Genomic DNA, 16,130 nt, shown 5'->3' on the forward strand with positions numbered 1-16,130 from the left:
AAAGGCATAATTTATATTTATTTCCTAATTTTTTATGCTGGTTGCGAGATCATTCAAATCTACCGAACCCATACAGAGAATAATTACTTATAATAACAGATAAAATGCAAAGTTTTTCTTAAGAAACATTTGATAACTATCTCAACATTATAAAGATTTTGGTTTTGAAATTTCAAAATTTTCTGATTCATAAAAGTATTTTTAATCTTAAAATGAATATTACTTTGCATGATAGATAGGCAACATACGAGAAACAAAAGACACAAGAAAGGTATTGCTTTACAAATCTTAAAACTTAATTAAAAAATTGATATTTTTTATATGACAGCATTGTAATGTTTACTTATAATCTGCCAAATTTCGTTAACATTCGCTTACTAATATAAAAGTTGGAGCATGAAAACTATAACAAGCTCAAAATGATAATGAGGTCAGTCCCAGGGACCGAGCCCTGTGCTGAAAGAGTTCAATAAGTCTCCACTAAGTTATAGACATAGAGAAGAGAAAGCAGAAGTAGCTAAAACAAAAACTTTATCAGTGGTGGAGTAGAAAATAGAGAAGGACCTCAGATTGTTCAGTGGCAGTGTTGCCTTCAAATGTGAATTGTAAAAAAATTTGTGGAATAAGTAGCAGTAAAAAAACTAGAGCAAGATCTGAAATTGAGATGTGAGAGGTGCAAGACCAAAGAGATCCTCAATCTCAAATGTTAAGACCCACGCAGCATCCGGCAGTGTTTACATTACACATATTTGACCTTGTAGATTTCTAATTTGGGTGAATATTGATATTTTGGCAACGAAGCTAAAAGCTTTGGGAGTTTCAGATATTATCACACAATAAATATTTTCTATGCTGTACTTCATCTACTGAGAATTAAATTTTACCAAATAAGAAATCTTAATTTATTGAAATTGGCTCTGGTTTGCCACTATGATCCCCATTGAGTCTGGTTATTTTTAATACACACATGTTAAAAAGAGTGGTTCATAGTGGCAAGCCACAGCTGATTACAGTTTCTTCAGATTTCCATTTGTTAAATGGTTGTAAGAGCAAAGACTAACATTGATCATAACAATAGATAGCTCATGCAGGATAGTCATGGGTGTATTGTTAGGAGCTATGTGGAGAGATTGGACATCTAGTGTTTGACTGGTCAGTGGCAAAAATTGGGCAATTCAGTTTATTCAGAGCAGAAAATGAAGCATAGAGGGATGCACTTATCTGTGTGACCAATATTGGTGAAAATTATGACAGACTCATACTCGTGAAAGATTCCCTGTATTACATTTCAAATATAGAGCCTGGTTTAGTACAAAGAGAATGGATAAAACCTCTGAGATACTTAAAGGCTGATCTGATAATAACCTGTATTCCACGTCACTGTAGGATATTGTTCAATGAGTAAGTGAACTTAGTTGGTAAGGTGTAGCTCTTTGGGCAACCTGGTAATACCACTGATGTTATTAGTGAAATAGCATATAGACTGAGGAAACATAAAAAATAAAAAAAATAGAACAGATGTCACACTGGACAACTAAAAGACTGGAGGAAAGAAGGTGGAAGTGGAGTGGGTGTGAAAGTATGTGGGAAGGTCAGGTGCTACATAAGTGAAAGTGAATTGGGCATTTTTACTAGAAGAACCTTGAGGAGATTATTGGAGGGAAGAGAGCATAACATTTTAGAATTATTAAAATCATCTTATTTACACTGGGTGCCTGGCATTTGAAATAATTGTAATGCAAAAAACATACACAATAGTAATAAAGTAAAAGTGGCTGATTCCCTCTGGTTGGTTGTTCGGAATCGGGGATGGCACAACACTATCACAGCAGCATTGCACATTTACAAATGTTGCTGCAATGGCACTCCACAATTGTAGCAAGGAGGGCCTGTGTTTTGGTCAGTGCTAAACATGTAAAGTGTGCATTCATTAGGGACTGGGATGTTTGTATTTTTCACAGCACACTTATTTGTATAAGTAAATGTATTTTCAAGAATTCAGCTTAATAAAAATGTAAAACATATTTAAGACTATCTGATAGGCCTTATGTCTTTACTTAGATTAAAGTGATTTTTTTATAACGACTGTACAATGTATTTGCTGCTAGAGATCTAACTTTGCCTTTGTGCTGAATTTGCTTTCACCAGCCAGCTTTGTTCAAACCTGGTAACAACATGTAATTGCAAATAATAATACAAAAGTGTGTGATTACTAGCTAAGACATTCTAATACTACAATCACTGTATGTTGTAGGTGAGTTCACATAATGTGTAATTTTATGTTTTAGCCTGTTTAACACTTGGTTTAAAGAAGTGAAAAAAACAAACTGGGTGACAATATTTTATTTTCTATGTAAAATTCATGGGAAATCCCAGTAGTAGTTTGTTATGATCATTTTTGATGTTGAGGGTATTTTTGCCTAAATTTTATTTGTAACTAACAAACTCTTGGACCAAAAGTAGTTAATTTTAGGGTTAAGGTGTTGAACCTTGAGCTAACTTTTATATATTGTATGAATAGTATGTGGAAGCTTAAAACCTGAAGTTATTGTGCTTATGAAATATTAACATTTTGTTTTTTATTACTCATATTTTATAGGAAGGGCAGTGATGATGCTGACCTTGTACCAGCAAAACAAGCAAATGTCAAATGCCCTCAAGTTGTTATTAAATTCTATGAAGAACGACTGACTTGGCACACAAGCACCAATCACGAAGAAGATGGAGAGAAAGTAACAAAACCATCATAAATTCTTAGTTATCTGTTTTCTGCAACACCATTTAGTTATTTTATCTCAAATGTATTACTACAGGGTTTCATTTATGGCTTAAATAAGGCCATTTCACATAATCTGGGTTTGAAAAGTTCATACAAATTGTCACCTATTTTTCTAAAATTTCGTAGTGTTTTTGTTCTAAGAAAGGCAGCATGATTTCTATTTATGAAAGTACATTTTGTACTTTTAGTTTTATGTTTGAAATAATAACAGCTTAATTTACACCTTTAGAACCACATTTTTACACAGAATAGCATGACTCGTATTTTAAGTTCCTCTATGATGAAACCCTGTACTGTTTTAGTTACAAAAGAATGAGAGATTTTTTTTTTTTTGCTGTACATACATCTGATAACATCATACTGTTACTAAAGAGTGTTACACAGTAATAATGTATTCATACCACAATATTTGACATTTTATAGACAAATTAAGTTTGAAAATACCTTAAAATTCTAGAAACATTCAAGTTTTTAAAAATTGGTTACATAAAAGGGAAGATATTTCCAAATTTAGTGGTAACAAAGTTTTTATGAGCAACTGTTATTAAGACCACTAGTAATTTCATATTCTACCATGACATTACCTTTTTTTCTAGTTCATTTTTATATCAAAATTGGTTGTGTTTAGGAGTATTGCACAATTATTTGAAGTGTTTATCAAAACTTGTTTTAGAATTTTTACAGAACAAAGTTTTAAGCTTTTCTGTAATTGTCTCTAGTAAATAAGGTTTCTCTTATAGAATACATGTATTCAATTTGACAAAAAGTTAAATCACCTTTTGAAGTATAAATGAATGAGTGTTAACTTTTGCTTAAAAATATTCAATGAATTTTTCATAAAATATTTTCACAAAATTAAAGAAACAAATTAGATAACCAAGTTGTATTTGTTTCTGATTTTTCATCAGAAAAGCTACTGAAGTGAAAGGATGTACTTATTGATGGCTGATTTATTTTAGAATCATTAACATAGTTGTGAAGAAATAGTTTGGAGAAAAGTGAGAACTTCTTGTAAGTTTAAAATTTTCTAGAATAAAAATATTGAATATTCCATAGTAAATGTAATAACAGAATGTGACACTGCACTAGTCAGTGTAAAATAAGCTTTGCAAATAATAGTTGTGTACTGTCTTATTACATTTTTGTTTTTTCTTAAAGAAATAAATAAATTTAATTGAATTAACTAAAACTCTTATATTTCACCTTTAAGGGATGTCATGTATTCTGTATTAATTCTGGGTAACCATTTTATCAGAAAGCTATGAAAAATATTTTCTTACTTTTCTGGGAGAATATTTGATTTCAGTAATTAATTCTAAGAATTCCTCTGTAAATGTAATGTTAACATTTCTCATGTATCATCATTGTATCCGAAAATAAAATACTTTTTTTTATTATTTCAGTCATCTGTAAAATTTATATTTTTCAAAATTAACTACTCCACACAAAAATATTGAATGCTTTATAAATTATCTAATTTAAAAATTAATCTATGTTTTGGACATTAGTTGTTTTTTTTTAGATTTATACATGTTGTTAGCAATTAATATCCAGAAAATACTTGTCCTTCATTTTACTCTAATAGTGTATACTCTTTTGATGGATAATACTTGGTCTATTTGAATTTCTGTTGTTTCATAATAGTTACAAAATTACAAAAAACTTCATTCAAATATCAGATAATTTAGAAATATTCTTAAGCAGATTTTAATAATTAGAGTGTTGTGTACTTGAATAAATAAGTTTTGGCATGGTGTAAGACATCTAGTATTTGTTCTTTATTGTGTATTTTACAATAAAACTCAAATAACTTTTCAGCTTTATATACCTAAGATAACCATTGAACTGATAAGATTTGATTCTAGTGAAGTCTTAATATATATATGTGTGTGTGTGTGTGTGTGAAAATAGAACAAGGTATTAGACAAAAGCTTGTTTTTTCAACAACAAAGAAAACCCCAGTATTAACTGAATTTATTAACTTTTCTATAAAGTCATTGAAGTAGTGATTAACCTGGGCAAGATGATTCTCTAATCTGATAGCCCAAGATTATAAAATGTTGTGAAGTACATGAATTACAGGATATTAAAAAATTGATGTGTTCTTGGAGGAGTCCATTCAATGAATAATATAACATCACAAAAACAACTGAGGTTGATAACAATAAAATACTATTGAAGTGGACAGACATTCATTTGATGGGATCTTGTATAAGTTCTGGTAATCATTTTGTCAAATTCACAGTGAATTTACAATATGTAATAATGGTGAATGTGAATGGGTATTATTAACTGTATGGTCTGTGCAGTTTGTTCTTCTAAGATGTGATTATTTTGGAAGGACAAGGATATACAAATTGTTCGTCACCCCCAAAAAATATATGAATTTTATTATTATTATTATTATTATAGTATAGATGCATTAAAACATTGTGTAATTTGTACCACCAGTCAGTAAATTGTTAGTATGGAAGTGTGCGCGTGCAGGGGAGATGGAGGACTGCTTTTATTGTAACATTGTTTTTTTATATATAAAAATGGTTTTAGATGTGCACATTTTAGTTAGAACTACATCAACCTGTGGGAACTATATCCTATTCATGTGTGTTGATGTCATTTTTATGTCTACTGGTCATGACTTTAGAAACAAATTACTTCACGTCCTGATGCAATAGTACAAGCCACGTGACAAATTGTTCTAATCCAGTTTTGAAATGTAATTTATTGAGACATTTTTGGATTGTATAATTTTTTCTGTTTCCATGTGTACAATAATTTTATTGTAATTCTTTTCATTTTATAAAATCAAAGCACTATTTCGTTTTACAACAAATCCAGTCCAACAAAATCTATTGTGATACGTATTTGAGAATATTAAACATAGGAGGGTAACTACGAATGATAAGTTTAACATGTTACCTGATTAAAACGTTAAAAATCAATATAAAAAAAAGTCACCGAATTTTATTAGTTTGTATTTTCACAACTTGCTATTGGCTTTAGCATAAATGCAAATTTAGTTTTTAATTCATAGAGGGAGGAAAATAACTTACCCTATTTAGTGATACAAAATGGTGTATAATGCGAAGTAGTTATGTTTGTACAGCAAATTAAAGGATTTATTTTCTAGAAATCGTCGCTAAATTTGTTTTGTTTTTGAGGTTGGACCCGAAGTATTGACCTTTAAAGGCTGGTTGTGATCACAAGAGTAGGTTTCACGGTTGAAGTTGAAACCCAATACATTGACGATACGATGTTTGTATTGATCTTGAGATATAGCAAGAATCAAACGTGATTGATAGAGTTCTAGATTTGTTACTACAGTAGTACACCGGTAACGAAAAATCATACGAGAACATGATTGAGCTATACGGTACACAATTAGTGGTGACCTTGGTAACATGACAAACCTTTCACGGACAATGTTTGTTTCTGTCTTTGAAGTATTAGTTTTTGCACTCACTTTACCTACTGAAAGTTTTGTGATTACTGTTTATGTACAGTGAAGTTCAGATCATTTGTCTTTAGTTTGATTTGCTTTACATCACACTTCTAGTTGTAACCTAGCTGTCCGTGCAACGGCTTGCGCTTTCTACTTTGAACAAGTTGTGCTTAACAGAATTAATACCTGTAGCTAGCGAGGATAGTTGTGTTGACGTATATCAACGAAAGTTAATAAACCTTATCTAGTATTGGCTGGCCAGAGCAACTCTGTAGCTAAATGCAAGAGCATAGGTGAACGAGTTTGAATTTGGATGATCTAATAATTAACAAGTTCGTGTTCTCGTCAATTGCACTTAATTTTGCGGCATTGATACATTTCTGTTTATTTTTTATACACACGTGCATGGTACAGGCCGGTACCATATGTTTATTACACTCTCAGTTAATATATAAATTTTCTGAAATGTCAGTAAGTTTAGTGTGGACTTAGAAAATGTTGAATAAGCAACAGTAATTTTTTTTATTCTAGTTGCGCATGAGCTACTGCCATTGGTCATTAAACGCACTGCCCTCTAGGAAAAATAGCTGTACCTTCACTTGTGATGTTTCAGAACAAACCACTGTCTTTTCTGTCAGTCAATCACGTAACGCCCTGGGGTTTCCTCGCCCCCTGTGACCGAGAAAGAGTGGACTGGAATGGTGTGTGTGTGTGTGTGTACCGTGAGCAGCCTGGTTTTATTTATATTGTAATGTTTTGGCACTTAAAAAACCAGACTCTCCCCTGTTAAGTAGCGTTATTTCACATAACTGTACGAGACTTTAAAGACATTCAGACTTAAGAGTTCTGTTTAGCTCTTCTTTTTTTTTTAAGTAGAGGATATTTTCATTTCAAGCTTTCTATTTTAGGTTATGTGGAGGAGGGGGGGGGGAGGTACCACTGAACTGCTGAGAGAGCCAATAAAGGTTTCTTTTCACACTATCTCTTGCCAGTTCCACACTCACACAGCAAACAGTTGCACTTGTCTTGTATATTGTTTGTGACTGTTATAATAAAGATTGTTGTTTGTGTTTTTGTGTACTGGCTCTTTCTTTGTGAGGAACCCAGTCGGAGTTCAAAGAGAAACGAACCCGTACTCTGTAACAGTATAAATTAAACTCTTGCTTAGGGGCCCTGCCCATTTACTTTAAAGAAAATAAACGCAACTGATAATACTACACGTGCATTTAAATCAATCTAGCATTGGAGCCTTCGACTCGTGCTTAAAAGCTCCACAATAAGCATGTTCACCTATAAAATATGCTAGAGGCACCACTGAAATAAATATTTTCAAGTACTTTTTTTAAAACATCTGCTGATTTTTATTTTTTACTTCGGTATTTCTACTAATAATATAGGTGAAGATGTAATTTTAAAAAAAATTATGTAGGGATGGTAGTGCCAAAAAGAATGCAAACCAGAATATAGGGATGGTCTTCTTGTTTGCATTCTTTTGGCACTGCCATCCTCTACACTTACAAAACATTTCTTGTTTTTCCCCCTGACCGAAAGTTATTGTATTCTATGAACGCGTGTAACAAAATTTAATATCAGATGCATTGATTTTTTTACTTCACTTCATACATAATATAGGAGTTAACTCCCTAAAGACACTAATTGTATAGTGTACAAAGTATTGAAGATTCTACTTGTTAAAGTCATCTGGTGTTCATCTATTATTGGCTGGTAATTCCTGTTTCACCCTGTATTTAAGCCTTTTAAAGGAACCCAGATTTCTGTAAAAGGGGTAATGATAACATCGTTTACATTAGAATTGTGATTTTTTAAAAATTACTACTAGTTAGTACGACTAAGCGATGACATCGTTCACTCCTCGGAAACACTCAGAGTGGATTTAGGTTTCAACTGACGTTAATGATAAAGTAAATGTAGAGTTATCTCGACTGAAGCAAGAAGAAATATGAACAATTTGGTAGGTTGGTCACTTTCTTGTTTGGTTTCTTGACTTGTTGGGTAGGGCACGGCATGGCCAGGTGGTTAGGGCGCTCGACTCGCAATCTGAGGGTCGCGGGTTGCCATCCTCTACACTTACAAAACATTTTTTGTTTTTCCCCCTGACCGAAAGTTATTGTATTCTATGAACGCGTGTAACAAAATTTAATATTAGGTGTATTGATTTTTTTACTTCACTTCATACATAATATAGGAGTTAACTCCCTAAAGACACTAATTGTATAGTGTACAAAGCATTGAAGATTCTACTTGTTAAAGTCATCTGGTGTTCATCTATTATTGGCTGATAATTCCTGTTTCACCCTGTATTTAAGCCTTTTAAAGGAACCCAGATTTCTGTAAAAGGGGTAATGATAACATCGTTTACATTAGAATTGTGATTTTTTAAAAATTACTACTAGTTAGTACGACTAAGCGATGACATCGTTCACTCCTCGGAAACACTCAGAGTGGATTTAGGTTTCAACTGACGTTAATGATAAAGTAAATGTAGAGTTATCTCGACTGAAGCAAGAAGAAATATGAACAATTTGGTAGGTTGGTCACTTTCTTGTTTGGTTTCTTGACTTGTTGGGTAGGGCACGGCATGGCCAGGTGGTTAGGGCGCTCGACTCGCAATCTGAGGGTCGCGGGTTCGAATCCTCGTCACACCAATCACATTATTCATTGGTAAAATAGTTGGCAGTGGGTGGTGATGACTAGCTGCCTTCTCTCTAGCCTGTTACTGCTAAATTAGGGACGGCTAGCACAGATAGCACTCGTGTAGCTTTGCGCGAAGTTCAAAAACAAACAAACTTGTTAGGTAAAGAAAGAAATGAAAATGAGTAGCAATCATCTTTTAAAGTAAAACTCTGTAAATGTTTATTTTTAGCGTACATATTTGTATTAAGTCCTTGACCATCCCTATATATAGAGTATACCGACTTTATTATAATGATACAATCCATCATCAATATCAAGAAATATTATGATTACTGCGAATTCTAGCCAGGTGGTTAAGAAGCTCGGGTCGCGGGTTCGAATCCCCGTCCCACCAAACGTGCTCGCCCTTTCAGTTGTGTGGGCATTATAATGTGACGTTCAATTCGTCTATTTGTTGTTAAAAGAGTTGGCGATAGGTGGTGATCACTAGCTGCCTTCCCTGCTAAATTAGGGACAGTTAGCGCAGAGTAGCCCTCGTGTAGCTTTGCGCGAAATTAAAAAACAAACAAACTGCGATTTCTTTTAAATATTCTAATATTAGTTTTTATATTCAGTAAAAATATTTTTTGACAGATACATAAAAATGAAAAACATATTTCTATTTCTGAAACTGTAACTAATCTTTTCGTGCTTGAAATATAGTTTTCGATTTGTCACAGCCAGAACTTTCTGGAAAGGAATCAAAACCAACAACTTTTCACGGACGTTATAAGTACATAAATGGTACAGATTTCGTATTTTATCGGGTTTAACCAAAGAAAAGTTTTAATGCTTTGACACTAATGAAGTCTTTTAGTATCTATGGGTTTCTGATGTCTCCTGACAGCCAAAAAGATTTTTTTTTACAAGAAGCTTATTTGGTTTCCATAGGTGTTTCAGGTTTATATTTTCTTTAATGCAGGCTGAATTAATCTTCGACTAGAAGATAGCTTCCTGAAAGTAAAAATGTGATTTTTGTTCTCAATTTTTCAGTTAAGGTAGTTCAAGAGTGCACCAAATTGTAATTAGAACATATCATACACCTCCTTCCTTTACATACGGACACAGCACACATTTATCGTCCTTGTTACGCTTGTGCACCAGTAGCTGTCAAAAAAATACTGACTGTAGTTGTTAGAAATACTTGTAATTATCTTTGGTGACAATGTACTTTAAGCCTTTTTCGCTCCACAAACTGTAAAATATTTGTAACAGACTTAAGGAACATAATGAGCATATATCTTATAGGCCTATACCACAGAATAGCGTATATAAGCACTACCTAAGTAGTATATATCTTATAGGCCTATGCTACCATATATTATGTTTAGGTATTAAGTACACAATATGCGCGTAAGGTTATAAAAAGGGGATTTGGAATTGAAGTAATGTGAATAATTATTAAGAAAGATTTATACATATTTTAATTATCATTATGAAACTTTTTTTTCCTGTGGCCTGATAAAAAAATGTGCTCAGACTAACGGTTTGTAGCCATTGCTTTAAATGACATTATTACTATCTGTTAATAATTTTACTGATAGATTTTACCGTCACTAGCGCCACTGCCGTGTCAGGAAAAAGTATGCAGTATGATTTCCCTTTTCTATAGTTCCATTAGGTTTAGTAAGTCTCTGAACTATGATATTTTTTATAAAATAGGTCATTTGTATCGTCTGTTGTTTCTAATTAAGCACAAAGGATCGATGGTCTGCCCGCCATTGGTATCGAAACCCGGTTTCTAGCAGCACAACTCTGCAGACATACCGCTGTGCCATTGGGTGGTTGGGGCGTCTCGTTTGACTATAACTTCTCGATCACAATTATACTTGATTTTCAACAGTTTGTTTGTTTGTTTTATTATGAATTGCACGGTGATGTTCAACTCTACCTAATTTGTAGTCATGGTTATAGTGTGTTTGTTGATCATACTGATATTCAGTTTTATTGTGCTTTGTTTGTTGTGTATGATATTTTTGAAGAGAATGCTGCGTCCTATGGTTTCTAGTATATGTGGTGTCCAGCGTTTCCACATTTGCAACAACTTTCATGTTTGAGTGACTTTTCTGTTGATATTATTTATTGAATTTAATAGGTTAATCCTTACAACTCATTTACATTTTCTTTATTATTGTAAGAGAGTATAGCTTTCCTAATAATTTTATTGTTAAATTTCTACTTCATTTTAATCTGATATGCATGGTAAAGTTAATTGCACAGTTAAAAACATTGACTTCGACCTGTCTTCTAGAAACAGGCAGGAACAGTCCATTAAAGCCCAAACTTTATGTCTATACTGCTTAAAATACTCTTGGAACAACGTCTTATATCTAATATATAATCTCGTTTTTCAGTTGTTAGGTGACTCTAATGATAGTTTTAATGATAAACAAAATCTTGTTCGTATAGTCGATATTCGCTGTTCTCTTGATCGGTGTTTAGGTCTTATAGACCTGGGAGGGTCAGGTGCAGATTACCTCTTCTCCCCCCTGTTAGATGGTAAGTCTTTCAGGTGAATACGAATTTAACTACTACATGAGGGTCGTGATATCCTGCACTTACCCTGACCCCTTTCAGGGAAATGTCCATGTAGGTCCTTATATTTATCTTCATGTGAATAAATACATTTTCTCTATATTCGTTATTGTAAAGTTCTGCACATGGCGACCAGTTCCACACGTATTTTTCACATACATTAATTTTACACTAATCGAGACCATTTGCATAAATACCCTTTTAATACTGTCGTATCAACTTAAAGCTCATGTGAGTTTCTTAGTCTAGCGTTAGGTGGCCTTATTAACTGCTTATTTTTAACATATATTTTAATTGGTGAGAGGTACTTAGGGCTATCCCTATCATGTATGCAGTAGCGATCTAATTCACACAGATGGTCATTTTTTGCCAATTTTTTCGCGAAATAATTTAGCGAATTATGTAGAAGTCTATAAGAGATAGTTTGTGTATTTGCATAATTGTGCATAAATTTTGATGAAGTGTATCTGGGTGCTATGTATGCAGTAGAGAGTAATGAATTTTGTATTGTTTGTAGTTTATTGATGTGTTTTGGTGCTATGTTTATCCACGCTGGGCATACATATTCAATTACTGGGCGTATGTATGTTTTATAGATTTTAATTATGTTGTCAGCTGAAGTTCAGTTGTTTTTGCCCGTTAGACTCCTTGCATAATTCGTACGTTGCCAAAGTTTGGTTAGAATATTACTTATGTGTTCAACCCACGTTAATTTAGAATCGTAGGTGTGTCCTAGGAATATGGCTGATGTTGTGGTCTGAAGAAGTGTTCCATTCGCATATAATTTTGTATAGTGGAAGTTCGCTGATTCCGCTTCATCGGGATTTAGGTCCTTGTTGGGACCTGGGAGGGTCAGGTGCAATCTTGACCTCTTCCTCCCGCATCGTGGATGTAATTTCTTCATCGGCATAAATGTGGTTTTATTTTCTCAGCATTTGTGCACTGTCAAGTGTTGAACACGACGTAAAAGAGGGTATTGCTTTCACGAATGTTTATTATATGAATTCAATTCCCCTATCATGGGCCATGTTCATTTATGTTCAAACGTTCATCATTTACATTGGGATACACTTGCTATTTATGTCCATATATTCCAATGTCATTCATATTGTGGCTTATTCTATGTCTTTTTACATAAATATCCTTTTTAATACACTGTATTATAAACTACAAAATTATATAGTAGGTAGGTCTAGCAATAGGTGGCATATTACTAAACTTATAGTACATATATATATAGGTGAGAGGTACTTAGACTTGAATTTCGTGATAGCCGTCCCTAATTTAGCAGTGACAGACTAGAGGGAAGGCAGCTAGTCAATACCATCCACCGCCAACTCTTGGGCTACTCTTTTAACAACAAATAGACGAATTGATCGTCACATCATAACGCCCCCACGGTGTGACATGGATTCGAGTCGAGTGCTCTACCCATCAGGCCCGTAAGTCTAAAACTTCATGCTTAATATTTCATAAGATTCACAAAGGATCAATGATGGTTTTTAAATCCTTCCCCAAAACTATATGTCGGTCCATTAAAGCTTTCCAACCAAACTATAGTTTTTCGAGGAACTTCTGGGTAAAACACCTGAGCAAGACTTTTCCAGGCTTCAGCAAGTATTTCTTTCTTCCTCTTCACCCCTCCTGACCTTGGCTTTTGACAATCCTCTATTTTTTGGTAATCACCAAACCATCTGAAAAGAGCAAACACTAATAACCCATGCACTCTGTCTTTCGAGGTTTTCTTTCTTATTTCTAACAAGAACTATTTATCAATATATTTATGATCTTTGCTAGTTTTAGAATCTATAAAGTTTTTTCAACAGCTTTGAGCTTCATAGAAACGGTTTAACAATGTTCTATAATTCAGACTTATCCTGCTAAAAAGGTTTACAGGATTTTAAAACATAAGTTAACTGCTCTAAAAGAACTAAATAGATCGTTTTTCAAGTACTACACGTTTTCTTCATCCCTCTCGGGAATCATTTCCCAGTTTTACTGACATATATTTTATTGTTGGAATGCCCATATAAGTATCTTTCTTACCTGGCTAAATACACTTATATATTGTGATTTTAAGTTGTGTCTCTGTGCGGAGCAGAAAACGTGTACATTTTGAATAATTGTTTTATGGAAAAAAAGTAAAATAGCATACGAATGGTGTGTATCAATCTTGTTGGCAAATATCGTAAACTGACTATATATCGGCTTTAATTTAACTACTAAATCCAAAGTACAATTTAACTACTAAATTTAAATTATCAGTTAACTCAATTTCAGACCATTTGAAATTCTAATACGTAACAATGGTCAGAATATAGACATGATCACTGAAATACGTACAAATCCTCATTACAGACCCATTTCTAAACAAAAGTTTTCAAACAATTGAGATCGATATAAAGGAAGACATGGGTCAACCTATCTCATTTGAATAAGGGAGAATCATCATAACACTTCATTTTCGTCGTCTGTGACTTCATGAGAATACCTTACTATAATGAACCAGCTATCTATAATGCCTATTAAGATTACCAAGTGGGAAACATTGTCTTATTATGCTGGTGGTGTCAATGGCAGTAGGATCATGGATTCGGAGACGTTTTGAGTAACTTGTCTCATTCAACTATACCATTTCTGAAAAGGGGGTGTTAGCTTTAGGAAAATATGTTGTTCAGTGAGGCATAAATTTATCATCAGATGTCATACAAGGAAAATCTTTTGTTGATGCTGGAAAATGATGAGCAATACAAAGAAATCAGAACCTGGCTCGAGATGGCAAACAGATTGCTCTACCTGATAAAAGGAAGAAACAGAAAGGTCCCCTGATCAGAATCGATAAAACCAAGAGATGAAGAAGAACATCGACTCCAGAATGTTTGACAAGTAATCATGACCCTTCTACTACATGATAAGTCCTATCAGTGTACAAACTCTGAGCTAGATCCCTCCCACGCATACTCTGATTAAGAAGGGTCATTGGACTCTCTATCTTCAGTAATGGACAGAGGACCTATCGAATTTTCTATATGGGGACCAGAAGATGAATATTTAGATCCAGCACAATCATATCTTCATGTAAAGGCACAGATTGTCAAACCTGTTCCTGTCAAGCTGTTTCTTCATTCTCTATTTCCTCAAGTGGATGTACACTTGAACGACAAGCTCATTTCTTCAGCTCACAATCTTTACACGTATAAGGCCTACTTAGAAACGTTACTGAGTTATAATGGAGAAGCTAAGAGAAGTCATTTGAGAACATCTGTGTGGTTCAGAGACAGTGGGTAGTTTTAATGATCTCGATTTTAATGATTGTGAGAATGGTGAAATCAAGATTGACACATAGATACATGTGATGTCAAACAGTCGACATGATCAGCTGCCTACATTCAGACATCAATGGTGTAACTTTAAAACTTAGGCTGATATGAAGTAAAAACTCATTTTGTATTATGTCAAACAATAATTTAAATTCCAAATTGTACTAAAACACATTTCTATCTACACGACAAAAGTCAAGATTGGCACCCTTAAGCATTTCTAAAGGATCAGCTAAATATCTTTGGAAATATATATAATGTGCATATCGTTTTAATTTTTCCAGGGAAACTTAAAAAGCATCTATCGATAATGCGTTTTTAGGTTAAATACTACACCGCTTGTTATAGGATGTGTTGATAACGATGAATTTAATTGATCTTGGAAGAAAAACCTACACAATTTTAAACATTACAGTATCAATTTCGTGGCAATCAATGTAGATGGAAAATAGATTCCTGCTCGACCTTTATAACCCGACTTTGATGCTGAACTACATATATATGCACGAAGCTCTGAAACATTATTTAGCGGAATGGGAAAGCAGTTTCAAGATTACTCCTTGATGTTCAAGTTATTCTAAAAGATAGCAAACTCAATAATGACTTGTATCATCTAAGTTTCTGCTTTTGTATGTTCGTCATGGGAATGTTACATTTTAAAGATGAGATAAAAATCGCTTATCAGACTGTAAATTATCATGAAAATATGCAGGCAATACAAATTGAATGTTAGGAATATTTTGCAATAATATAGTATACAGGGCTTGAAATTCATCATAAAACCACACAATACTTTCAGAAATAGGATAGATAACTTCACGATGATGACTTAAAACTTTGCTTACAAACTGAGATTTACCACTTCCTGGCATTAAACATGTAAAATGGTGTTGTAAATGGTTATCTATCCCAAGCTCTGATGAGAAGTAAATGAAACAGGACTCGCCTTATATAGATTTGAACATTTAAGCACACTTGAGATCTTCCTCCAAGGCTCTGTACATGCCCTCTTTTCAGTCCATAGACCATGGTGAGAAGTTAATTCCGTTAGATGAAACAAATCAGAGATCTTCCTCCAAGGCCCTGTACATGCCCTCTTTTCAGTCCATAGACCATGGTGAGAAGTTAATTCCATTAGATGAAACAAATCAGTATCCATACAGTAGTGTGTTAGAGTCTGGAAGGATTTGTCGTTCGATGTAAACTGGATGATAGTTTTTCTTTTCTTCCTTGTTACAAACAGTCTGAGTCTTTAAATGTCAACATATTTTCTTAGGAGTTGTCAGTATTATAGGATGCTGAAAAGGATTGAATATGTTGGTTATTTTACTCTTTATTGCTGAATAGCTTAATTTGTTAC

The 16,130-nt window shown here is 33.5% G+C and overlaps 1 protein-coding gene across 2 annotated transcripts in view; it reads left to right on the top strand.

The window, feature by feature from the left end:
• Positions 1–4,181, top strand: part of LOC106459209 (chromobox protein homolog 1-like) — a 31,072-nt gene extending 26,891 nt beyond the window's left edge. For both annotated transcript variants that reach the window (XM_013918816.2, XM_022385641.1), the window contains one exon: positions 2,600–4,181. In XM_013918816.2, coding sequence (XP_013774270.1) covers positions 2,600–2,750 — 151 coding nt within the window. In that variant the 3' untranslated portion in view covers positions 2,751–4,181. The remainder of the gene's footprint in view (positions 1–2,599) is intronic.
• The last annotated feature ends 11,949 nt before the right edge of the window (positions 4,182–16,130 follow it).

This window comes from Limulus polyphemus, unplaced genomic scaffold (assembly GCF_000517525.1).
Source record: "Limulus polyphemus unplaced genomic scaffold, Limulus_polyphemus-2.1.2 Scaffold575, whole genome shotgun sequence".
NCBI classification, from domain to species: Eukaryota; Metazoa; Arthropoda; class Merostomata; order Xiphosura; family Limulidae; genus Limulus; species Limulus polyphemus.